Genomic DNA, 26,628 nt, shown 5'->3' on the forward strand with positions numbered 1-26,628 from the left:
GCTAGGTATGGTGCGGGCCTTTGGGGATATGTAAAAGGAGACACTATCCAAAGGGAGGAAAATAAATTTCTTCGTTCCCTTTTGGGTCTCCCCCAATCGACCGCTACCTTTTCGGTCCATCAGGAGTTGGGAATGGGATATATCAGCGACACTATAGCAATGGCACCCATCCTACTGTGGATCAGAGTTTGGATTAACACTAATCTTACCTTGAACCATATAATACTTAAGGACTGCTTAAACCTAGATAAGGCTAAGGACATTCAATGGTTAGCATACATCAAGCAGACAGTAACAGAACTGGGGCGCCCAGAGATCTTTTTCAATCCTTCTGGACTGAAAAAGGCAGACCAAACTTGGGTTAAAATTAAATTCGCGAAATACAAGGAACTAGAGCGGGAGGAAAAACAACTAAGTAAACCCACTGTCGGGCCCATTATATGTTAATTTCCTGCCTATCCGTTCAACCATACTTAGCAGTCGTCACTAATCCATTCCATAGATGCTCTTAACAAAGCTCGGGTTTAATCAGATCCACATGGTTCTAAGTGAACAAACTGGGTGGTCCAAGCCTGAAGATGCGGCCGTATGTAAATGCGATGATTTTTCATCACAAGATACTATGCACTTCATGCTGTTCTGCACTTTCTATCACGAAGCCAGAAGGAAGTTTTTTGTTCCCCTGTTGAAAGAGAAAGCATTTATACAGGCAAAACCTGCTTTACTTTTTTTGCTACTATTGGAATCACTTGTAACAATGTATAGTGTGGCAAGTTTTCTTGTTGCATCCTTTCGAAGTAGGAAGAAGAGACTTGCATCGTAGTCATGGGGGTTTTTAGGATAACTGAATTATATTGACTATGAATTATGGATTTCACATGAGGAAACCTTTTTTATATTTTTTTTATTGTTATTTTATATTTGAATGTACTGTATGCATTTTATGAATTGTTGAAATGTTTTTATTGTATATAGCATACTTTTATGATTTTTTGAAAAATCGAATAAAGTGGTTATGAATTGAATTGAATCTTGGTGGTATATCATTGAGGAAGCTCTAGATTAGGGAGATGTGTATAACTTCATTTGGCCCATATAGTGCCTCATAGAATTTTGCAAAGCTGCGTGCTATCTTGGCCTGGTCTGTAAGGGGTTTTCCCTGTGTGTTGCATATAGTGGGGAGATGGATTGGTGTCATAGCCTGTCTGCACAGGAGGTGTACTAGTTTATCAGACTTGTCTCCCCATTGATAGATTCTGCTTTGAGATGCTAACATGTGCGCCGTGCCTCTTCCATCAATTCACTTTGATACTGTTGTTGGGTAAGGCAAAGTTTTCTACGTGTTGTGTGTGGTCAGTCTCCATGTCCCTGTCACTCCAGCATTATCAGACGTGCTTCTAATTGTGTTAGGTATGTTTCCAGTGTTTATGTTCTGCTGTGCTATAGCTAATGTCCACCTTGTGAATGGTAGGTTTCATGGCCTCCCATAATATTTCTGCAGAGGAGGCTGTTTCCATATTAAGGGTGAGATAGTCTATCTATCCCTTTTGGACATGGGATCTACAGGTTTGATTTTGTAAGTGCTAAGGGGAGAGTCTCCACTGGAATGGGTGCCAACGTGGGCCCATATAAGATCTGTATTGCAATTGGGCAGTGGTCTGACAGTCCCGAGGCATAATTATGGCGTCTAATACTTTCTGGAGATAACGGTCTGGAATAAAAATATAGTCTATTCTAGAGAAAGAGTCCTGTACTGAAGAGTAGTATATATAGCATGTTTCATATGAGTGGTGTGCTCTCCAGGTATCGACCCAGCCAACCATATCCATGAAGGATTTAAGCCTTGACTTCCTTGGCTTGTCAACAGCTCCTAAAGAATGCGGTTATATTCATCACATTGTTCCAGTCTCCTCCCAGAATTGCAAAGCTCTCTGGAAGTAGCCCTCAGACATCTACTAGGCTATCAATATAGATTTGGATAAGTGGGGGAGGGGCGCAGAAACTACCAATCACTACATGCTCCCCGTAAATAGTCCTGTGAACCAGAACGTACCTCCCTTGTGGGTCGATCCATCGGTGAGAGATTAGGAAAGGCATTCGGCAATGTACCAGGATTCCTACCCCTTGGAGCTTGTGTGAATCTGACATGAAATACCTGTACATAACCATATCCGGCCACGCAGGGTGCTTTAGTGCCCATGAGGTGTGTCTCCTGTAAGAGTAGTATATATGAATTTATCCATTTTGCCAGACGGAGTATCGCACCTTGCTTAATTTTATCCAGTATGCCCCTTACATTCCAGCTTACAATTTGCATTTGTCCCAGTGGGACCTCACCCGCTTATGCCAACATTAGTGTGTGATGATAATTACCAGTGTTGCAACTGAGCGACGGAACAACTTTCTGAAGTGACAGACTCTATAGCAAACTGAAACCCCATTAAACATTTCTCCCCCCTCTACCCTCTCCCTCACAATACCTCACAACGGTTGAAGCATCTGTAACTCATGGAAAGCGGCATCAACCCCAACGGAGGTTTGATAAGGTGTTCATACAATAGATCCCCAAACACCCTTGAATCACAGTATCAAAATGAAGTAAAAAGAAGTGATTTTTGGTGTTCCAGCCCGTGATATAATATCAGCTTACTGTACTCAAATACAATATTAATGTTTCAGTGTCAATTCCATTGGCTGTCATTAAGTTATTTATGTTGTATATGAGCTTCTGCTATGGGGATGTACCCTAGTTCATCATCACAGATCTTGGAGCGCCAGGTCAACCTGGAGCGAAGTCTCTGTTTGTCCTTCTGTTCTGGTTGCATGTGGCGGGATTCTCCAGAGGAGGAGTCTTAGTCAAGGCGCAGTGGGGTGAGTGGCTTAAGGTGTCTCACTTTATCCGTCCAGTTAAAGCTTCTTGTGTATCGAAAAATATGGTGCAAGAGTTGTACACTACACGCAGTTGAGCCGTGAATTGGAGTGAATATATAATATTTAGATCCTGGAGGCGCCCCTTGGTTGCCTGGAAAGACTGTTGCTGTTGCTGTCTAGTATAGTCTGGGAAGATCATAATTCATAATCAAACCAGTGGAAAAGGTCCCCTTTCATCCTGGCATGTTCAAGGACAAGTTTGCGATCGTGATAGTTCAAAAGGCGTGCAATGATAAGTCGCAGTCTAGCCCCTGGGGGTGAGCACTGAAAAAGGGCTCTGTGTGCGTGCTCTATTATGAAACATGGGGAGAGGACATCTGCTGGGATCCATGAAATAAGCCACTCCGTCACAAACTTTTCAGTGTCGTTACCTTCGCAGTTCTCGGAGAAGCCTACAAAGCGGAGATTGTTTCTGGGGGCTTGCCCCTCAGCGTCTTCCACCAGTGTTGCCAGGCCTTTGGTTAGTTTTTCGAGAGGTATACTTACACCTGGAGTGTAGATAATGCATCTTCTACTCCTGAGACCCTGGACTTTGCCTCTGTTAGTAGCTCGACCGCACATGAAAGGTCCTGGCAGAGCAGAGTCACCTCTGAGCCCACTGTGCTGATTTGGGCCTCGAGTGCTACTCTTGATTTGGCGATTGCTGCTAATAATTCAGCATTGTCTGGGTGGGTATTAGAGCTTCTCTCTGTGTCAATGGCCTTGGCTCCAGCCCCGGTGTAACGGTCCATAGTGTTCTACTGAGCAGCGCTGTCTGTCACCTTATCTTTAGTCATGATGGAGCTGCATGGCTTTGTGTTTCCCCACATCTTGAGTTTATTTTAGCCAGCTCTGTGCCCTCGGACTCTCCTCTGGGGTGGGTCAATGGGTTCTGCTTTGCCGCAACTACGATCTGAGAGACTGTGTGGGCACGCACGGCCCCAATCTACAGCAGCAGTGCTCCCTGCCACAGGTCACAAGTGTCCTGCCCCCATTGGTAGTGGGTGATTCGGGACTCCGGTCAGCTTTGTCTGGTGTGTCCACGCAAAGGCATCTCCGCGGTCTGCAAGTGAACCAGAGACCACTGGTGAGTAGACCCTGTATGAGTCACGGCTCCAAGCATGGCCACAGTTCATCCTCTTCTGTCGTGGGGGGTGCCCCGGAGCACTCACGGCCCCAGTGCACGTTAACGATTCTCCTCTCCGGCGGGCCTCAGGCGCCCTAGATTCTACGCTGCGGTCTGTCTTGGGTCCCTGGATGTCCCTGCCTGGCACCTACGTGTCTCAGTGTGTTCACGTCCTACAACAGCGCCAAGGCTGCCGATATGATCCGGTCCTGATCAGTCGTACCCATGATCCGCCCATATTTTGTGAGGTAGTGGGCAGTAGCTGGCAGAGATCCATCCAGATTAATGATCGAGCTAGTGGCGCTGGTCTAATGGCGTCCGCCTTGTGGGACCACTTGGCCACACCCCCACAGGAGTATACTTTTAAAGCCCCTAGGACCTCAGAAGAGGCTCTTACAAACTCATATGGTGTTAGGAAGAGACTAACAGCAGGGTCCAGTCCAGGTCCAGTTGCCACAGATCAGCTGGACAGTTGCATGAAAGGCCTCTTGTAGATTATTGTATCCCTGTCGCTTGAACAAGAGGCCAGCCTTATGACCCCTGTAGTTCAATTATTTGTCCTGGGTGCAAGGGAGAGCAGGCTCAGTCTTTCAGGGCTCTTTAAGGGTCACAGACAGCAGATTGATTCCCTTTCTGATTTTCCTCAGGTCCTGGAGTGCTCTGAAGTGGGATTCTAGAGGTGCCACATTTATGACTGGCATGAGGTAGCGGGTGGGAATGACTCCCGGAGTAAACGTTTCTGGGGCCAACCCTACCCTACCCACTTCAAGCATTTTCAAGATGGTTGTTGGAATTGGCCCTGCTGGCAGGACCATCCAGGAACTTTTTGCCTTCCCCCTAGCCTTTTTGCTGTGATGAAATTGGTGGGTTAAGGATGCTAGACACTTTAGCGCTGATCAGCAGTGCAAAGTGTGTGTGCTGTCTGCCTCCCATGGGCTTACATTAGGAACACAACCCTCATGGGAGGGAAAAGGTATGCCATGTTTGGTATGTGGGTGAACAGCGAATATTAAATGCTGCACAATGGTGTACGCAGGTTTATTTTCACCATTGTAAGAAATATCACTTTTAAAATGTCACCCTGTCTGTGTGCTTTGAGCCTGTTGCCTCAAGTGGGTTGCAGGTCTAGTGTTTGAAGTGACCAAGGCTGAGTCATCCCCCTGGGGTATGTCTGTTGCACACACCCCAACCCTCGGAGTGGAACCTGCGAGACAGGGTGCTCCACACCTCCGCAAAATCAGTTGGGACCAGTTATCCCCGTGAGCCTTCTAGAAGGTTCTAGCCCTTTCTGGTAGGTGGGGTGAGGGGTGTATAAATAGAGGAGCTGAGACTCCATGTGGGGGGACTGTGCATAGGATTTGCTTGAGAGGGGACACTCTGCCAGGAGGTACCGCCGCAAGGGCCCGCGCACTGGCCCCTATGCCCATCTGTACCCCTCCGCTGTCCACCCGGCCACGGAGAGCCCTTCGCTGGAGTAAAGACTGCTATGCCAGGAGGAGTGACACTTTATGGGAGTTGACCGTTTCTAGGAACCGCTGTCCTGTACTGATGAGTGCCCTCTGTCTGCTCATCTTGCCCAGCATTGCCAGCCTGCTCTACTGACCTAGCGCCTCGTGAGCTCTATCATCTGTTTTCCTGCACTCCAAGGAGGTGAGGAGCGTGGGCCCTACTTTACTCAGTGGGACCCTGGGAGTGTAAGCCATCTAGCACCTGTTAGCGCTGCCTCCAGCACCTGCCCAGGAGAAGAAGGTGCGTGGGTCATGCAGGGCGTGCTGCCAGGGAGAGCTGTTTATCTTAAAAGTAGAGCGGGGCCTAACCCACATTTGTGGTCCTTCACGGGTGCCCACACCGCGTTATTGCACCTTTTGCCTATTTGAAGTAAGCCGGAGCCGACCCCAGTTTGTGCCCCAGGAGGAGAATCCATATTCCCAGCGGGGCTCCCGTGTGCCAGGGGGAGCATCGCATTCCAAGGAAGAGCGGGTACCCACCCCGCGTCTTGCCAGGGAGCGCCGCGGCTTAGAAAACATAGCGGGAGCCCACCCCGCGTTTTGCCGCGCTCTTGTTTAACAATTCGGCGGGAGCCTACCCCGCTTTACGTATACTTTAGCAGCGGGTGCCCACCGAGCATTTGTGCTTTTACTCAGGAGGGCGCCTACCCCTCATTGCCACGCAGAGGAATTGCTGAGGATCACCGCTGCCAGCCCGGGAGGCTCAGGAGCGTTGCACGGGCTTTCCCGTGACGTCAGGGAAGTAACACTGGGATTGGCGTCGGCAGGAGCGTGTCAGGACCCGCCTGAGGGAAGTCCTGGCCACTGAAGCAGAAGTGGAGGCGCACGGGAGGACCGGAGCCTACCCTACCTCCCCCAAGTGGCGAACAAGAAGTCCCGGGCTCCTCGAGGGGTGGCCCTGTTGAAGAAAAGAACTGGGTGGGGCTCCAGTGATTAGAGAGAACCCCCAAACTGTCTACCTGAACCCCCGCAGCACCAACGAGCGTGGCGGTGACCACACCGGCCCAGCCCCCGAGAAGTGGTGAGTGGGGCTGGGCTCTGGCTGTTGGGTGGGGACCTCCTGCAACGGGTTGTGGTGCCAGGACGTTCAAGACTGCACTGCTGTTGCGGGCCGCTGCACCGTGTTGGGGGCAATTTTACTCCAAAGCAAGGTGAGGAGGGCTGAGTCTCAGGCGGTCCGGTGGGGGCAGACCGAGGCACATTGTTGGTGCTTAAGGCCCCCTAAGATACTTTGAGACAAGTGAAGATGCTCCATGTTCACCTGTTTTATGCCTAACGCATTTATGTTAATGAGGTTATGCCTGCAGGTTGATGCCTACTACAAAGGTGATTCATGCTCATGACTTAGGTCCCATGCCTAAGGTTATGTTATGAGGAGCTAAGGTTATGCCTGCACCAACATGTTTATGTTATAGTGGGATTTATGCGAATGTGAGGTGCTATGCTCATGTAAGATTGTGTTTATGCATTCTCAGATTTTTGCAAATGTTATTGTTGCCACTGAGGTGCAGACTGAATACATACTATGTTTTACACTTCATTCTCATGTGCCAATTGAAATGCCCAAGGGGTTATGCTCATGCTGATAATGCTTTTCTTTCCTTAAGGCCTGCACTGCAGGTTTTATGCATACTGGGCCTAGGATTCATGCATCATGCATTTATGCTCATGTCGATGCCTCATGTGATGCTTTATGTTTATGCCTAAGGCTTAATGCACTATGAGGACAAGTTCATGATCTTGCCAGGAGTTATTGGCTGTTACACCTATGTTTCTACTGACTTCCAGTTATCTTTGGGTACTGTTGTGATGGTTCTGGCAGTGGATCGATTGGCTCTGCCTTGTAAATACATTCCCCCATAAATGACTACCTGGTGCCAGTTGGCAAAGTGATTTTACAACTGTGATTGCCGACTGATGTGTTTTGCATAATACACAATTTATTTTCATGCAGCCTGGTGTGAAGTCTCTCTTTTGTAGTGTGCCTGGTGTGCCGCTTGTGAGTGCCTACACAGATGCTTTACACAATGCTCCTGGGTTAGCCTACCCGCTCTGCACCACACTACCCCGTTTCTAACAATGGTGAAGTCTCAAGGCTCACTAAACCTCGGTTTTGAGTTCTGGATGTGTATGTGGTGTGTGTACTATGGTAATCCTAGTGTATTCCACATCTAACAATAACATTCTATTTGGGGCAGTCATTGTACCCAAAAAAGACCCAGAGACAAAAAAAGTCTGGTAGAACAAAACAGGCTTCCTCAGAAGCCAGACAGCAGATTTATTTATTTATTTGGTGTTTTCTATAGCGCGAACATGACCCTGAGTAGGGTATCAGAGCACTTTACAATTGCATTTCCAAAACCATTTATGTTTCTAAGTCATCAGTTATTGTACCATGATTAGAACTAAACATTAAGCTTAATATACATATATACAAACCCACAAAGGGTTAATGATCGACGAGAGGTAGCAAGAATACGATCATGACAGGTCCGTAGACAATAGCTGGATTGTTGAAAATTAAGGGAGATATTTCCTCATATAGAACGATTTTGCTTCCTTTATGAATGCTGCGATGGATGGTATTCTTCTAATATTAGGCGGGAGAGCGTTTCAGAATCTAGGAGCTGTACGGAAGAACGCTCTGCCATAAGTTCTTTTCTTACAAAACCAAGTCAGTTTCAGGAGTAGGTCTGCATGGCTCCTGGAGAACCGGCAACCTCCTGATAGTGAGTTTCTGGGCTAGGTAACCTGGTGTTTTGTAATGTATCGCTTTGTGAGTGATGCATTCCAACTTGAATTGAACTCTTGCTTCGAAGGGTAACCAGTTGAGTGCTTTCAAATGAGGGGAGATATGGTCGAAATTTTGGATTCATTTATTAGTCTTGTGGCTGCATTAAGACAAGCTTTCAGTGGGGCTGTTGAGATCTTGGGGGAGCCCGGCCAGAGTTGTGCATACATACTCTATCCTTGATATGACCAATGCCTAAACTGCTGTTTCCAGATCCGTCTGATTTTAGTTTTCTAAGGTAGATTAAATGGAACCGGGCATTTTTTGCCATTGTGTTGATATGTGCTACATGTTCAGATTTTAGTCCATTATAATTCCCAAGGATTTAGTAGAGTCAACAATCTTCGGAGTACACTTTATAGCTGTGATTTGATAGGTCCATTCTACTATATTTGATGTGCTTTTCTGGGGCGTAATCAGCAGGAATTCTGTTTTATGAGGGTTAAGCTTCAGGTGGTTGATGGTTAGCCATTGGAGGGTTCTCATTAGTGCCTGGTCCCTGGTACTTATCTCTTCTGTCGATGTGACTTTGATGTACAGCTGAGTGTCATCTTCGTACATGTGTAAAGAATGTTTTATTTTTGTAATATATCCGTGAGTGGTTCTACGTATAGATTAAATAACGCCGAAGATAGTGTTGACCCTTGCTGAACTCCGATTGTATTTCTGGTTGAACCTGACAATGCTTGGTTGAATATGAATTTTTGCGATCTGTTCTGTTCTCAAGAAAGGAACTAAACCATTTTAGGACTTTTCCATCTAGCCCCATTCTGTTTTTCATGCGATCCAGTATTTTAGCATGGTTTACCGTGTTGAAAGCCGACGAAACGTCCAGCAGGATTAGGAGACATGTTTCATTATGGTCGAGGGCAAGTAAAGCGTCATCCACAATGTGCAGAATTGCTGTTTCTGTGCTATGGTTTGGTCTGAATCCTGATTGGAAGTACTTTAACAGATTGAATTCCGAAACGTGACAGCTCAATTGTTATTGCACACATTTTTTCCAGGACTTTGGCTAGCATGGGAATGTTTGTCACTGGTATGAAATTGTTGGGATCAGAGTGGTTCTCTGTTGGGTTTTTTAAGAGTGGAATGACTTGCCCAGTTTTAAGGCAGACCAATATTTGGCCTTGTGTCAATGAAGCATTAATGACCTTTGTCCATGACGGGATGAGCAGATGGTTTATAGAAGACCAACACTTTGCAGGTAAAGGATCGTTATAGTGATTGTTAGGTTTAGTGGTCGAAATGATCTTTGCAATGTCTTGTTCACTGACAGGCTGTTAATACTGACCATTGAGCATTGTTTTCTGGTTTTTCTAAATCTAGTTGAAACTAATGTTCATCTAAGGTACTCTTACTGCTTTCAAGGTCTTCGCCTGCTTTTCTGAGCTCCCCCTCCAATGAATTTGCTTTGTCTGTAAAGAAGGATACACAAGAATTGTCTAGTCATCCTCTCCTGTCCTTTCAAGTATGCCCCCTGTGCTTTATACAAACCCAGAACACCTGTCAAGCAGGATTTAACACTCCAATGTCAAAAAAGACGCTCACTGACCCCACCCTTCATATTATGGGAAGTTCAGCGAAGCCATCTCGGCTCATGTAGGTCAGCCTTTGGTTTGCTCCTGGTAGGCATTTGATACCTTTTTCACTCCTATTTAAATACAAATCATTGACTGGGAGAAGTCTGAGAGCAAATGTATATCAACCTCAAAGAACTTCAGGGAGTGAAATGGTAACATTCTAAAAGTTACTTTTCCTTAATAATTATTAAAGTCCAACGTCACCTTTAAACTGGATATTTTAAATGGTTACAACATAGCTGCTTAATTATTTGTCTTGCTAGTTCCATTCCTGAGATGCAGTATTATGATTATTAATTCATACTCTTGTTTTCTACAATGGACAGCTAGGCCTTCAACAGTGAAAATAGATGTTGGGTGCTAGTAACTGTAAGGACCTGTTAACATTATATTTCTACATGCCGTACTTTTAAATACAAAAACAACAGTTGATGGACAGAATCATGTCATACATTCACCCCAGTAGAGAGATCTGGGCCTAAATCCATCGCTTTTTGCCATTGTGCAACATTCCGTCTATCGTCTTGTGTGTTTTGCTGTTCACCCTTTGTGGGAAGGGTATGCCATGATGTGGGTCCCTTGCTCACTAAGCCACTGGAGTCAAGCTATCCTGGCTGAAGACGGCTGATAGCCAGAAACCGGTCCTAGGATGCTTGATTCCGGTCCAGGGAAGACATGGCTTGGCAGTTTGGGCTGGACTTTTCCCATAAGGCACAGGGTCAAGACTGATTTGCATATGGCCATGTCTGAACTAGGGTGGCTTGGTGAGCAAAATAACGATGGATTAAACACAGATCAGTCACTGGGGGGAATGTTTTGCCATTGTGCAACATTCCGTCCATCATCTTGTGTGTTTTGCTGTTCACTCTAATAGAAGAGAGGGACCCAAACACCAAAGGGAGTGGGCACCAAAAGACAAATGTCAAGAAATAGAAGTCCCCTTGGGCATATGAATCTGAGTAAAACTACTCACACAACTTACAAAACACACTTCACTAGGTACATATGTAGCAATCAAAGAGGGCAATGCAAAAAGGTAAAATACAATCAATGCGTGTCACAAATTTATTAAACAAGGCAGACATTAAAAATGACCAATATGGTCCATATCAAGAAAACATATTTCAAAATAAAGAAAACACAATTTGATCATAAAAAACACATTAGAACGGGACAGAAATATAAGGAAAAGTTAAGTTCCTATTACTAAAAAAGGAAACACAGGAAAATGATGAGCACAGTTAAGCTTCGCGTCAAAAACTGTTGTCTCTCAAAATATCATGTACCATGTTGCGGCCGTTGCTTAGAGTAACGGACATGTTCTCGGCCTAAAGACGTCAGTACGCTGAGGCATTTGATTTGGCCCATTGCGACAGCAGACACGGCTTCATATCGCCCTAAAAATCATACTTAACAAGATAGGGTCCGTGTATAGTGGCCTTCGTGGTCAGGCGGATTTAATATCGCAACATCGGGAGATGAGTTCCCCGTAATGATATGCTGAAGCTGTATGTCTAATCGCGAGTAGAGTATAACTAAAGAAATCTGCTCCTGTTTGTGGACAGAGATGTTTCCTTGATTCGTTTTGAAGAATAGATTCCAAGATCATTTATAAACATCTGTATCCAAACACGATACCGCATTGAAGATTTTAATGGGATTGTAATATATTTCCCTGAAGAAGGAACCGATATCTGTGTGGCTCACCGAAACGCGTCGATGCTTAAGGAAAAATACATGATATTTTGAGAGACAACAGTTTTTGACGCGAAGCTTAACTGTGCTCATCATTTTCCTGTGTTTCCTTTTTTACTAATAGGAACTTATCTTTTCCTTATATTTCTGTCCCGTTCTAATGTGTTTTTTTATGATCAAATTGTGTTTTATTTATTTTGAAATATGTTTTCTTGATATGGACCACATTGGTCATTTTTAATGTCTGCCTTGTTTAATAAATTTTTGACACGCATTGATTGTATTTTACCTTTTTGCATTGCCCTCTTTGATTGATACATATATACCTAGTGAAGTGTGTTTTGTAAGCTGTGTGAGTAGTTTTACTCAGATTCATAAGCCCAAGGGGACTTCTATTTCTTGACATTTGTTTTGCTTTTCACCCTATGTGGGAAGGGTATGCCCAGACGTGGGTCCCTTGCTCACTAAGCCACTGGAGTCAAGCTATCCTGGCTGAAGACGGCTGATAGCCAGAAACCGGTCCTAGGATGCTTGATTCCGGTCCAGGAAAGACATGGCTTGGCAGTTCGGGCTGGACTGTTCCCATGAGGCACAGGGTCAAGACTGATTTGCATATGACCATGTCTGAACTGGGGTGGCTTAGTGAGCAAAATAACGATGGCTTAAACCCAGATCTGTGACTTGGGGTGAATGTTTTGCCATTGTGCAACATTACATCCATCATCCTGTGTGTTTTGCTACTTTTAAATACGACGGACCCGCAATGTGGTCCACCAGTCCTACATAGTGGTGACTTATTAATGTATTAAATGGGGGTTTTGACTAGTCAAAAGAGTTCATTGTGACAAGTCAAATTGAATTTTTTAAGCTGCCAGAGTCAGGCTACATGGCTAGGTCTGAAGCCATGTTTTACACTGTCTCTATAGGCGATGGCACAATAGGTGCTGTAGTCCACTGGTGACATTTAAAAAGCAAATCTTTTTATTGATCATTTTCATAGACACATCCAGAAAATAGTAGCAATAAACAATGCAACAATAAAGAATGACAACCGCTCTGTGTTCTCGTTTTTGCTAGGCCAATCACTGCCCCAAGTTGAGATCTCCCACCTGCTCCTTTCTAGGTGTACGTCACAATCTCGATCCTTTTCCTCAAAGGCAAGTCAGCCACTCAAGACTCTGTTGTCTCTTCACAGTGGGTCTAAGGGTGGCTGGCTGCTGCCAAGAAATACACTGTGGAATTTATCATCAAGGGCCAAGAGTAGTTGATAAAGATGGGGATTCTCAACAAAGAGACTTTTTTTGCTGGTTTGAAAATGAAAAGGTACAGTGGTGAACATGATGCATCAGAGCTATGTCCAGCAACCTTCCCCATACTCCTCTTTTTTTTGCCAGTAAAGTTGTAAAAATCTCCATGTTACAAAAAGAAGGCAGTGAAAAAGCATACTCTGCAACTGTGAAGATAAGACTACAGTGGGAGGAAAGGCACAGTAGGAGTGGTACACAGATACCACAACTGAAAGGGTGTCAGAAAGTCACACAGTGAACAGTATGGCCAGTACTGGTCTTGAGCATGGACAAGAAGGTAAAAGAACAACAGTCTCCCACAAGGAAAGGACAATTGGCAGAAGAGTCTAGCAAAAGGACAGGACAATCGGCATGGGAATCATACAGAAGGAGAGAACGGAGAGCATAGCTATCTTGCACAAGGACTGGGGATAAAGAAAAGACTGTGCTCCTGGGGACACAAACAACAGGTCAACTTATTGAAACATCTCTTGTCTTAAAGTATGTAGAAGCAGACATCCAGTGGGTGTAGGGGTCCTACAAAAATGAGGCTTCAGGTAGAGGACATGAAAGGATGGCAGTCAGCTATCGCAATAAGAGAAGAGGGAACAAAAGGATATCTAACCATGCAAAGGAGGAAGCAGCTAAAAAGAGGAAGACAGTCAGTGTAGATGAGACAGTCAGATAAGATCACATAGCAGAGGGGACACAGTGTGTTAGTTTATTAACCGGAGACCATATATGGAAGCACAGCACTACTCAGGATTTTAGAAGCACTATGTTAAATGAACCCCTTTATAGCGAGGCTCTAATGAAATGTCTGTTGTGCATGTCATAAAGCTTAGGAACCTCCCAGTTTCAAGACGGCCAGCAAAACAGTGTGACCAACCCAAGCTGCGCATGCATAAACTGATGCACATCTACACTTGTCAGGTTCTGAGGGTCAAGGGTGGTCACCATAATGGTGCCTGTTTGATTCTCCCCCCCTGCAACAGGCCAAACCATGCGCTCCTTGCTGTGTAGGAGCTGATGATGTTGGGATGTGTGGTTACACCACATACAGACGATTTAACCTTGCAGTGAGAGACTATTTGGTAAGTAGGTTTCCCCCTTAACAAAGTTTGATGACACATGTGAAATATATAGACTTGCAGGGTACAAGTCCTAATAAAAGGAACAACTTGAGACTAATAAGCATACAAAATGTACTATCTCATCACATGCAGTAACCGCACAAGATTTAATATCCTAAGAAGTGGTCTCACCCCTTATAATTCATATCAGCTTAAAGAGAAAAAGCCTATTTTTTAGCCAAAGGTATGATCATTTTTCCTGGAGATAATATAATATTTTAAAAGTATGTGTATATTGCATGTATTCATAAGTAAGGTAAACAGACATGTAAATCTACTTATTAACTACAAAGAAAGTGAATATTTTAGATAATAAATGATTCTGCATTTACTACACATTCTTTAAACAGGTAATAATGTTCAATGCATGAAATAAAGGACACATAGACAAATTTAATAAACAAATATGTATAAATTGATGATTACATATATTAGAAACCTACTACTCTTAAAGAGGTCATCAATATTTGAAACTAATAAATATCGGGGATTGTATCTGAAGTTAAATACGATTATATGTGATGCATAAAAATGGGCCATAATGCACGAGTTTTGAGACCGTCTAAAGTGACTTTCTGGCTGCACATGAGTTTTACAAAAACATATAGCTAAGATAAGCACACACCTGGAAGACTATTTTAAATTTCAGTATTACATTTTGTAAATCACACTTAGGTTTTCCACACATCAACTTGTAATTCTGCATAGAAATGGGTGGCAGTGGCATTTTTAAGCAGACTGCAGAACCAGTTTCCTTTTTCCCATCTCTAGGTGTTAGCAGAACAGTGATCCTAAACCAAGGACCAAGAGGGGTGGCCCAGAACAGCCCAGCCCTACCCAGTCTCCTCCGGGCCCAGTCAACATGGATCTTGGTACTTACGGTATTAAACTGCTTTTACAGTGTAACAAAATGTACTGGTGTACAGTGGCGACTGATGCTATATAAAGCGGGGAGGGGGAAATAATAAAACTTAAATAAAAAGGACTTACCTAACTCTGCTGGCTGCCTCAGTGCTCCTCTGACACGCAGCCCACAGAGCAGGCTCCCAGACTTCCCTACCCAATCCCGACTCTGCTCTCATGTTATACAAAGCATGACAGAAGCAATGGGATTGGCCCGAGCGGACTAGTCTGATGCTCGCTAAGCACAGGGAGTCTGTGACATTTCTCCACCCGGCTGTGTAATACAGTTGGGTTGGAGAAACCTAAGTGGGCATGTCGATTTGGCCATCCTAAGAAGGCCGGCCAAACCGGCATGCGCACTTACGCTGCCCACCACTCCTCCTCCCTACCATGGCCTGGCCCTAGAATGGCATCAGCTCAGTCAGTAAAATAAAATGATAATAAAAGTCTTTTATTATCATTTTATTCTTGCTGGCTTGCAGTGGGGTAACCTCCTCCGCAATTACGGAGGAGCCTCCGCCTCCACTGGTGTACCCTGAAACCAAGTTACCAACGTATGTGACACAATACATGGTTTGTAAATAACAATTTGCACATCTCTCAGCCTTCAAGGAAGAAGGACAGCATGGAGCTTAGCATAGCAAAACTAGTATTCAGTGTCCGAGTAATGATCATCTCATCTCTCACCTGGTAAAACACAAAACAGAGGAGTTCTGAATTTCTCAGATGTGCTGAGTATCAACTATTCCAATATTTTGGGGAATAACATGCAGATTTTAGTGTTTACTGCACCAAATCTGCATATTCTCATAAATACTGGGCATGATCCCCTTGCTTACTCTGCTAAAGTTTAGCAAAGGGTGTGATCTTATTGAACCATGTAATTACGAGTGCGCTAAACATCAATTTACCAGACCACTAGTAGCCAGGGTCTGTGTGTCTTCCGAAACGATGGGCACATAAGATAACCCAATGCAATCACTTCAAGGATGTTTTCAATTGTTTCAATGCTGTAGGGGTGCACCACACGCATGTCTGAGTGATATGTCTGCACAGCTGGAACACAGAATGTGTGGTGTTGGAGTACTTACAGTCATTCATTTGAAGGGGAATTGGCACTGTGGTTACTGGGTCCTGAAGGTGAGTAGGGCAGGACAGCTGTGGAGGTTGTATGGCAGAGTGGATTGCAACATTCTGCTTGGTTAAGGATTACTGCTCTATTAAAACAGAATGAGTGGGTTATTGTGCCAGGCAGTATCACAATTCTTACCCATTTCACTTTCGTAGTGGGACCTTGAGTGACTTGAACAATATAGTTTAAGCAGGCATTGAAATTAAGATTGTGTATCCTGCCCAGGCAGCAAGGCTGTTGGTGCATGGTTGATGCAGGTAGCACATAGCTTGGTCAGTATGCAGTTGCAACACTCTGAAGGTGTATGCAGCAACTACTCCTAATGCAGGAGGAAGTAGGCATCAAGGTTAAACCACAATCTTTAAATTTCTCAAGCATGTTGGTGAGGTGCCAGTTTTTCTTAAAGGCAGAAGCTGAGAGCTCAGCATTTATAATGACTTAGAGCTTTGCTTCAGTAAATGCTTTAATCCTCAATTTGCATTACAGCAGTCTAGCACCTCAAGGCCAAGTGCATCTTTCAGTGAAAATGTGTGGAAAGTGCCCTGAATATTTGGTGTGAAGATGTGTTTAATACCCAACGTACCAGAGGGTTTTAATATAGTCCTGTAGGATGAAGAGATGGCAACTTGGGGCATTACAACTGTCCCTGCAAGGCAAGCCTTCCCAGGAAAGTGTGGTGAATGCATCAGCTGTATATAACAACTCTGGTTTTATAGAAGTATCTGTATATGGAAGGAAATAGCCTTACTGAGGTGGCAACCACTGGTTTGCAAAGACTACTGCTACCAGGGACTTCTGGCTACAAAGGCAGTCAACAGGGCATGTACTAAGATAGCTGAGGAAAGCGGTCCCAGAAATCAACCATGCAGAGAGAGGGACTAGATGAGTGAATGTTTAGATATACTTATAAGGCATCTTTCATTCACCCATTTTGTGAGTACTTCTGTGGCCTACTAGTCTAGACTTCAGATGAGTCTAGAATAATGGGAAGAGGACTACATATATTCTAGAATTACCGAACAATGTTACAAATGAAAGGCAAATTCATGAACCACTGTGTGAGTTTTAAGGCAGCGATGGACGACTGGTGGGGGAAGCTAGATATTTGGTTAAATTTGAGGCCACAATGATGAGAAGTGACGCTTTGTGTTGAACACTGCACTGGAGTGAAAGGAGTTAAGCTCTATTTATAGATTCAGTTGGTTATAAACATCACAAAGCAGATACCTATGGCAGCGACAGTGAAGTGATGGGAGAGGATTACAGACTAAGTCATGAAACTGGCAAAAATATTAAACTAGAGGTATCGAAAAAGGTTCGTAAATCCTATGACTGGATGGTTGGCATTATTGGAGTGGTTATGGAAGTAGCAAGTGACTGGTTAAGGAGGGTCAATAGAGTTGTAGAGTGAAACAGAATCACATGGTTGCTGGAATAACAAACAACTAGAGGTGGAATGGTTACAGATGAGTGGATCAAGAGGTTATCTGGATTGTTTGTTTTAGGAGGCTAATTTGAGTCATTACTAAACACTTAGAGTGGGGGAACAGGGAGCGTTTAAAGAAAAAGTAGGTCCAGTGCCAATGCTCCCAAGAACTAATATGCACTCACTGGTTGGTAACTTCCTGAAAGAAAGAGCTGTAAACTAATTTGTTACATGGAACACATGTAATAAAAAGGTCTTGTGCTTCTAGTCTGATGAAGATGGGGGAATTTCTCCTTTTGAAAATAGTGCCCTCACACACTCTTGTGAGTGTCATACTTCATTATCGGAAGTTGCTCCTAGTGGGAGTGGCGCTGCTGTCCTCCACGGGCCCCGCGAAGGGGCTCTTTATTGGAGATCTTTTAGGAGACGCCGCTGTGGTGCATATGGGTGTGTGGGCCTAAAAAAAGGTTGTGGTGCTAGCGTATTAAAATTATCCAACCGGTCCCTAGAATCACTTTTATTCATAGGTCCGTGGGGTAAAAGTAAAAGAAAAGGTTTTGGGAAAACAGGGCACGTCTTATTAACAAATATGGTAGAGGTTGAGGTATTACTTTGCTGCTCTCAGTCCCTGTGTGTGTTTGTGAAAGTGAGGCCTGAATAAAACTGATTTCAAGGTACCTATGGGATAATTTTAATACACTAGCACCACAACCTTTTTTTAGGCCCACACACCCACATGCACAACTGCGGCGTCTCCTAAAAGATCTCCGATAAAGAGCCCTCTCGCGGGGTTCGTGGAGGACAGCAGCGCCACTCCCATGAGGAGCAGCGCCCGATGATGACGCATGACACTCGCAAGAGTGTTTGGGGGCACTATTTTTATTCTCCCATCTTCATCAGACTAGACGCACATATAGAGACCATTTTCTTACATTTGTTCCATGTGACAAAATAGTCTGGAATAAAGAGGCAGTAGTTTCAGAAAATTTGAGTATATCAAAAAACACTAACCTATGGGGGGAACAAGTATTCAACGAAAGTTTGTTGTAATCACCTTACTAGACTAAAGACTCTTTTTCTAGAAATCCCTCACCCACCAGGGTTTCCTCTAGGTGGCATGCTTCATCATTGGGGTTCCTCTCAATCCTCTACGGATTGAGGCATGCTGCAACTTGCGAACTACGTAGGAGTACTTCGTTATGGACTATGTGAGGTGCTGTGCTGTGAAGTGGAAAGAAGATAAGTCTTAAAAATACCTAACTAGTGAGCTACTATTTTATTCCCGCCCCTAGCTGGTATGGTTAAAATCAGGGGTTAATACCAGGGAGAAACTTGACCTTAATGAGTTTGGTTCCCCTAGTATTGCGTCCGTCTCAACATGTTTCGAGCTGTCCCCTACATGCTCTTCACCAGGACAACACGGGGTCCAGCCCCACGCGTACCACTCCTAATAATCTTATAATAAGGATACAGTAAAGTGCACACCTTTTTAATGTATCTCTTTGCTTCTTCTTTTACAGGTACAGAGTATCATTAAGTAACCATATGTATTTTGTGTATACACATTGGGTGTGCACAAAACTCATAAAATAGTAGCTCATTAGTTAGGTATTTATGAGACTTAACTTCCTTCTTATATTAAGTGCTCCGACGTAGTTTGCAAGCTGCAGCACGCCTCAATCTGTAGAGGATTGAGAGGAACCCCAATGATGAAGCATGCCACCTAGGGGAAACGCTGGTGGTTGAGGGGTTTCTAGAAAAATAGTCTTTTTTCAAGTAAGGCAATTACAATGAACTTTTGGTAAATCCTAGTTCTCCCATAGGTTCGTTTTTATTGATATACCTGGATTCTGTGTAACTATATACAGTAAGGAGCGTAAACCTAGCCTTAACCTATACCTCATATGATTTTTTGGTTATAACGAGGCAGTAACCATTCTCAATCAAATGGGGACTACTCTGGAGTTTACATTGAAATAGATAGCTCATATCCAATGGATTTTAATGATTGTCAATGTAACTGGAAGGAAAATACAGGGTTAGCTAGAAAAGAAATTCACAGTAGTACTGCAGAGCTTTTTTCAAGTTGTGCATTAGATTTTCTCCCCAACACCTACACTGGCTGCTGAGAAATTTGCTCACCTTGTATTTCCCGTGACGGCTCTGCTGGGCACTTTGTTTTCCTGGGCTTCCTGCTTCCTGCTGTGCTTTCCTCCCGCTGCCTCCGCCAACTGAGAACAGGCGCGGCCGCCGAGAAGGGGAACTGGCTAACAGAGACTACATTGCCCAGGACTCTCCAATGCACCCACGCCCATAACGTGACAGGAGGCGCATAAAAACGCGTCAGGCTTTCGTGGAGCGGGCTGCTTAGAAATTTGCTCACCTTGTATTTCCCGTGACGGCTCTGCTGGGCATTTGGTTTTCCTGGGCTTCCTGCTTCCTGCTGTGCTTTCCTCCCTCTGCCTCCGCCAACTGAGATCAGGCATGGTTGCTGAGAGGGGGAACCAGCTAACAGAGACTACATTGCCCAGGACTCTCCACTGCACCCACGCCCATAACGCGACAGGAGGCGCATAAAAACGCGGCAGGCTTCCCGCATCACGGGACGCCGGGCGAAGCCCGGGCAAAGGGCGGGCCCTCTTAGGCCCTCAGAGGCCAGAGGAGGCTGGGCCGGGCCCCCCCCCTTTCATCGACGTATCTACACCGAAGATGTCTCTTAATAAGGACAAACCTCCATTGGCAGGAGGCGACAAACGAGGTACGCTTGACAACTTTGTTATCCGGCCCATATTAGTAACTGACAGGGAAATTGCACTCGCAGAGCGGCGAGCTGAGAGACGCCGCTCTGTTGAACTAATTAAAAATAAGCGCTCATCCTTGGGACCCCATACAGCACGCCGCCTCACCCCCTTCCACCACGATTCAAGAGAGCGAGGGATATGAGGCGCCCCTTAATGATAGCATTCCACTACTTTTCCAAGATATAACCTCCCCATTGGCTGAAATCAATGATCCAACTACAAATGTCTTAATGTCCTCTGGTAATTCTAACCCAGATGTAGAGATACTCCTGGACATTTCACCTTCGCAAGCAGAAACTGCCCAAAATTCTTTATTAGATGCACTTCTAGACATATCACTACTACAAGTAGAGTCAGCCCAAAAACCAAAGACACCTTTGAACGTATCCCGAACCCAAGGCCAGCCACCGAAAAAACGGAGGAAAAAGGGGAGTTGCATACAGAATAACAAGATCAAGAACACTCACCTTAATTTTGGGAAGAAAAAAAGCCCCGTGTCTAACGTACCTACAACTCCCGAAATAGTAATTCCACCAACCTTTCCAACTAAAGAACTACTCAATGCTGATATAATGGGCACCTTGGAGCAATTAATTAAATCACTTATACTCCCTGTAGTTTGAGAGACTTAAGAGAATAGCGAAACAACTGGGAACTATAGAACAGACAATAGCGGAGAATAAACTTGTACCTAAAGATCCACCAAAGTCCACCTCAATGCCCGTACCACCTCTAACCGCCACTGCCCAAAAAGCAGTAAAACCCACCACTCAGCATAACCATAACCTCCCAAACCCTCCACTTCCCAAATCAACAGGGGAACATGCAAAAATAACAGCTAAAGAGGCCCAGGGCGGTGGAAAACCAAAATCTTGCGGGAGTGTAAGTGACAGAAGGGCTGCACCTAGTACCCAATCATCTGCCGACAGCTCCATTCCTCCACCGTCGGCGACAAGATATAACTCAGATAGACGTAGGCAAATTAATCTTCCCCCGAGGCCGAACCTTAAGTCATCGTGTTAACAGGGATTCCTGAAATATCTGACGGTAGGTGTGAAAGCCATCAAATTCTAAAGAATACGACTATGCACTGGTTGGGAACACACAGGCCACTACATGCTAATCTAAATGGAGAAATTCTACATGTCCGACAAGCAGGATGGCTGGGAAAGAGACCTAAAACAACCCCTGGCGACATAGTCATCATAAACTTTAGAGACCATAGGGCAGTCACCTTTATTAAAGACTGGTCCCCGGGTGGGTATGAGGGTAGTATAAGGGTCAGAGAAGTTAACTTTTTCTACCCGAAAGCCTTGGTGGGGGAACCCCCCGGAATTTCAAAACGGTACAATAGACCAGGGATGCCCTTAGTCTTTAATATACCAATCACAAATCAATTTCCCCTACTTGTGGGTTTGGAGGGGGTTGACTGACTTACACATACCAAAGAGGCTGACCCTTCAACGGTGGTTAATGCCTCTATGCCACCATTAGAAGATAGCCGAAGGAATAACGAGGAACATCAGGCACAAATACACGGGGAGGGTGGAGAATCCAACAACGAAGGAGACGTAGGGAAGGTACAGGGCTTTGTACAGGTCAAGGGGAAGATGCTTCGAAAGATGAAGAGGCCACACCAATGGACATGCAAGTAAAGGGTACCAGTAAGGCCTGAGAGGCACAGACAATAAGAGAAGAGTCAACAGGTGAGGATAATCCCGATGGCGCTATGAACATCCAAGTTAGACAAATTGTATTATCATGGAACCTGGCAGGGTTGAAAACCAAAGTGAATAACCCTGAATGGCTAAAAGTCATTCACAAATATAGTATCCTGTGCATACAGGAAACATGGCTGACTAATGAATTTCACTTATTGGGATATTAAACGTTTAACACCCCTGGAAAGCCAAGCACCCGAGGAAGAAATAAGGGTGGATTATGCACCTATATTTCTAACATTGCTGGTATCAAAGTCATTAGAAATATTTCAGATGACTTCTTTCAAGTCCTACTGGTCATCTGGCCAGGAGTGAACAAACTCGCCATAATAAATTTTTATAACAACGCCCACTGTAGTGTATGGGATAATATCTTCTCCAGGTTACGGAAGTGCATAGGGGTACTAGAAAAGGTAGGGACTGGAGATATGGCACTCCTTTGGATAGGGGATTTTAATTGCACCACCTGCACTAGTAATGACCTGGGCATCTGCCCTCTGAAGGGAAATGTCATTGGTGACTCGACCCATTTCACTCACTGCGGTATAGGGAACAAACTCAATGAAGTGATCTATGAGCTAGACCTGGGCTTTATGAACGAAATCTGTGCAAAAAGGAAAGTCTTTGAGCCAACTTTTACAGGAAGGGGTGTTAACTCGGTAATCGACTTTTCACTTTTATCGCATCGATACCGAGGGTTAGCCTTATCCTGGGAAACATTAAAACTCGCTTTTGGGGATCATCTGGCCGACAAAAGGTGGTCGAGCGAGAAAGGAAAAAACATCAACAAATTAAACGGCGTACCCATTCAACAGGAAGGAATGAAACTCTGTTTAACCATGGACACAGTCCTTATTCCAGAATGCTATTGACCAGGTTTCGGGCTGATACACTCTTCCGTTTGATAACATTCCCTAAATGTAACGACTGGGGTAAACAGTTGGAAAAGTGTCCCTGTGATGGGTCTTCGAATCAATCAAACATTCATTCTATTCTTTTTTGTCATTTTTATTTGGCCCCTAGGAAACAGTTTTTAAAACCTATATTTACCAAATGGGGTATTATAGGATGTCCCGATGTGTACTGCAAACTGAAGCAACTAGAGACTGTCTTTGAGATAAAGGCAGTGGCATCCTATTTGAAGACCATTATAGCCCTCAGAAAGTCCATGTAACGTTCAATGAATTTTTGTAATTATGTTTTTACTTTCAAAGGAACTTGAGATAGGACATATCTGACATTTTAACCATTGTAATAATGAAATTCTTTTAAAGGTTTTTATTTACCGTTTTAACTGGAATGTAATTTTAGTGCTTTTATGATTCTGTATGCAAAATCGAATAAAACTACATTGAATTGAATTGAATTGACAGAATCCTTTGAGAAGAGAGCTAGGATGACAGGGATATTTTTCTTTGAGGATGGTCATTGTTAAATTGAAAGGTTTAGCGCACTGAGCCACTGAAAAAGATGACAAATTGGTTCATTCTAATCAATAAACGTGCCACAAAAATAATCAATAAATTCCATTGTGCTCAAAAATTCTCTGCTTTAAGCAGCTAATTTTAAGATCAATGACGCAGTAGGCTGAGTGTCCACCAGCAGTTAACAGGTCTGTTTGGGGTTCTCAATGTCTCTCGTGTTAAGTACCACATCATAGCCCAGGTGCATCACACTGGCTTATCAGCCGAATAGCTCCATGAGGACTTGTCAAGACTCCATTCGCCTCAGGCTAAGTGAAAAATCAACCCTTCTCTAAAAATAATGGGAGGACTCTATACAATTGGGATTGCCACTAACTTATGCACTAGACTGCAAACGTGAACAATTACTTGAAGTTAGTAAGCAGATTTTTACGACATTATCTCTTGCAAAAATATGCAGATTATCATTAGAGTCACTGAAAAATATTTGGTAAGCAATTGCTTATCTCCCTTTGTTGCTTGAAGCAAACTTGCATCCATGACAATTAGCTGATGTCCATGACTATTTTCATAACAAATTCAACATTATTACTTTTTCTTTTACATTTTATTTACAATGATTCCTTGCCATTTCTTTGTATGTGTTGAACATTAAAACTCACCGAGTGACTCCATATCCTTTAATGGATCGACCCCAGGGGATAAGATGAAAAATACAGGAGTGGCTGGGCTGCTCTCTTCATATGATTTTGCCAGATCGATCCTTGTTCCTTCCACATATTTTGAGCCTAATTTCTCCTCGATAAAGTTTCTGTGTGGTAAAAAGTAAATACGGGATTGTGCAAATGTAACATTTTTCATAGAATATATCATTTTAATTTGACATTCCTGATGCATCTTCCTTCTACTTTGTAAATGACTGTTTCTATGAAGTTTCTCATCTAATAGCCTAATATTAGTAGTAGACAGATTCTCGTGGGTATTTATACATGAAAGTAACAACTTTGTGTGCAAATAAGTCAGTTCACGAGTGCAAATAACCGTTTTACGAAATACAGAGCAAGAAAGATGGAAATTTACACTAGCTGGCTAACATGTAGAATTTGCATAAATGTTCTCCTATCCTGAATCCACAAAAAAATCCTGCGATGCTTGTATTCTGCTTCTGGGAGAACCTGGCCTGGCAGTTCTAGCTGGACTGTTCCCATGAATTGCAGGGTCAACGCTGAGTTGCATTTGGATGGGTCTAAACTGAGGTGGCAGGGTGGGTGAAAACAAATGCAGCCACAAGCAATCACCAGGGGCTGAGATTAATTTGAGCATTCCATCCATCACTTTGTTCTTGATGCCCTGAACAGCCAATTCCAAACACATTAGATAGCATCCTGATGGGTGTGTGGGTCATTTAAAATATACTAGTATAAAGAAATGGAAATGCATTTACTAAACTTGAAACTATTGTTTTTTTTTAGCTATGCATCTTTTTCATACTTATTAAGCTACATAGAGACTCATACATGCACAGATATACCTATGAATATTAGCATGTTTGAACCTTTCACACCTACTTATATAGAGGAACAAATTTCTACATAATTAGACAACCCTTCTCTGTTTAGTGACAACAATGCCACTAAATAATATAGAAAGATTGAAATGACTAAAGAAAAAACAAATTAGGGCATATTTATATAAGCAACACTTCTTAGAACATCTTAAGAACAACACTATACTATGGGGTTTACAGGTGAAAAACATTCCAGAGATCTTTACAGATTATATAAATTATCTTACACAGTTTTGTGGTGCTGGGACTAAATGTTCCAGCGGTTAGTTAGCACTCTAAATAGAGAAAGCATTAAGACTAAGCAAACAAGAACTTAAAGAAATGGAAGACTTGGAAAAATAAATTCTAAGACCTGAGACCATCATTTGCTGCTACTAATACTTCTATCTGCATAGGAAGATCAAAGCTTTATGATTTAATCAATGATGCCCGAGAGGTGACAAATGTTGTAGAGCGTCGGACTGATGGAGGAACCCTGTGGAACTCCGCATGGGAGAGAAAGGTTTTTAAGATGCTAAGTGTGTTCCTTTGACCCCTAATGCCTGAAGCTGATCCATCAGCAAAGTGTGGTTGTCTGCGCCAACACCCAATTGATAGTAAGCTCACTGACCCCATGGAACTTGCTGAGGATGCTGGCCATTGGCACTCAGAACCAGAGTCTACAAAAAGGTAACTGGCAGGGAGCTTCACAAGGTTGGACGAGGTACCCAACAAAAGATGGAGGGGTAGACAAACATAAAACAAGGAGTTCTCCAACGGTCCCCAAAAGAATTCAACGGGTCAGGACTTCCAATCCCCACCTCAGTGGAAGAAGAAATGGTTCCCATCATTTGCATCAGACACCTGGACTGGCAACTGTGTTGCTTGGGGAGGAGATTTCTCCAGTTAGTGTGGGCAGTGGTGAAGAGGTTAAACTTAGTGTCCCTGGGTGACAGAGTGATGGTGACAAGGGCCCACATGCCTAGTAATCTGGAGAAATAAAGGCAGTGAAACACTATCAATCGGCAGAGAGTGGAGGCTCTGAGAGACATTGGAGCCAGCATGACAATTGTCAGATGGCATCTGGTAACCTCAGATCATGGAGTCCCAAATGCATTCAACCAGCTTATTGTAGCCAACAACCATGAGAGTCACCACTCAGTGGCTCTAGTTCCCTTTAAGTGGGGGGTAGTCTTTGGTTCCTTAAGGTAGCTGTGAGTCCATCCATGGCTGTGGATTGTCTGCTTGGCAATGCCCAAGAGAACACCATCTGGAAAGAGCTGGTGCTCAGGTCCCACCTGAAGATGCTAGTGTTGGCGAAATAGGGGTGCCTGGCCACACGGTCCACGGCCGTCTGAGAGGGTAGTCAGGAGGACTGGAAGTCTAGAAGAATTACCCAGGTACCTGCAAAAAATAGGAAGGGCTAGGGGCACAGAATCCCACTCCTGAAACACCCACAATCTGGAAAAAGGCTAAGCCCGAGGGCAACGCCCCAGAATCTACAGGTGAGGGCATTGCTGGGAAACATACCTAAACTGACCAACTGGCAGAAGGAAGGATTTCCAACCAGGGAGGAATTATGCAGAGCGCAGAAAGAGTGCCCTACTCTGAAGAGGCTATGGCAGTAGGCTGAGGTCCATGCA

The 26,628-nt window shown here is 44.1% G+C and overlaps 1 protein-coding gene across 1 annotated transcript in view; it reads right to left on the bottom strand.

The window, feature by feature from the left end:
- DNAH11 (dynein axonemal heavy chain 11) overlaps positions 1–26,628 on the bottom strand; it is a 3,435,931-nt gene that overhangs the window by 450,103 nt on the left and 2,959,200 nt on the right. The window contains exon 73 of the mRNA XM_086939827.1: positions 24,102–24,250. Within this exon, the coding sequence (XP_086795953.1) occupies positions 24,102–24,250 (149 nt within the window). The remainder of the gene's footprint in view (positions 1–24,101; positions 24,251–26,628) is intronic.

The sequence above is a fragment of the Lissotriton vulgaris genome, chromosome 10 (assembly GCF_964263255.1).
Source record: "Lissotriton vulgaris chromosome 10, aLisVul1.2, whole genome shotgun sequence".
Lineage (NCBI taxonomy): Eukaryota > Metazoa > Chordata > Amphibia > Caudata > Salamandridae > Lissotriton > Lissotriton vulgaris.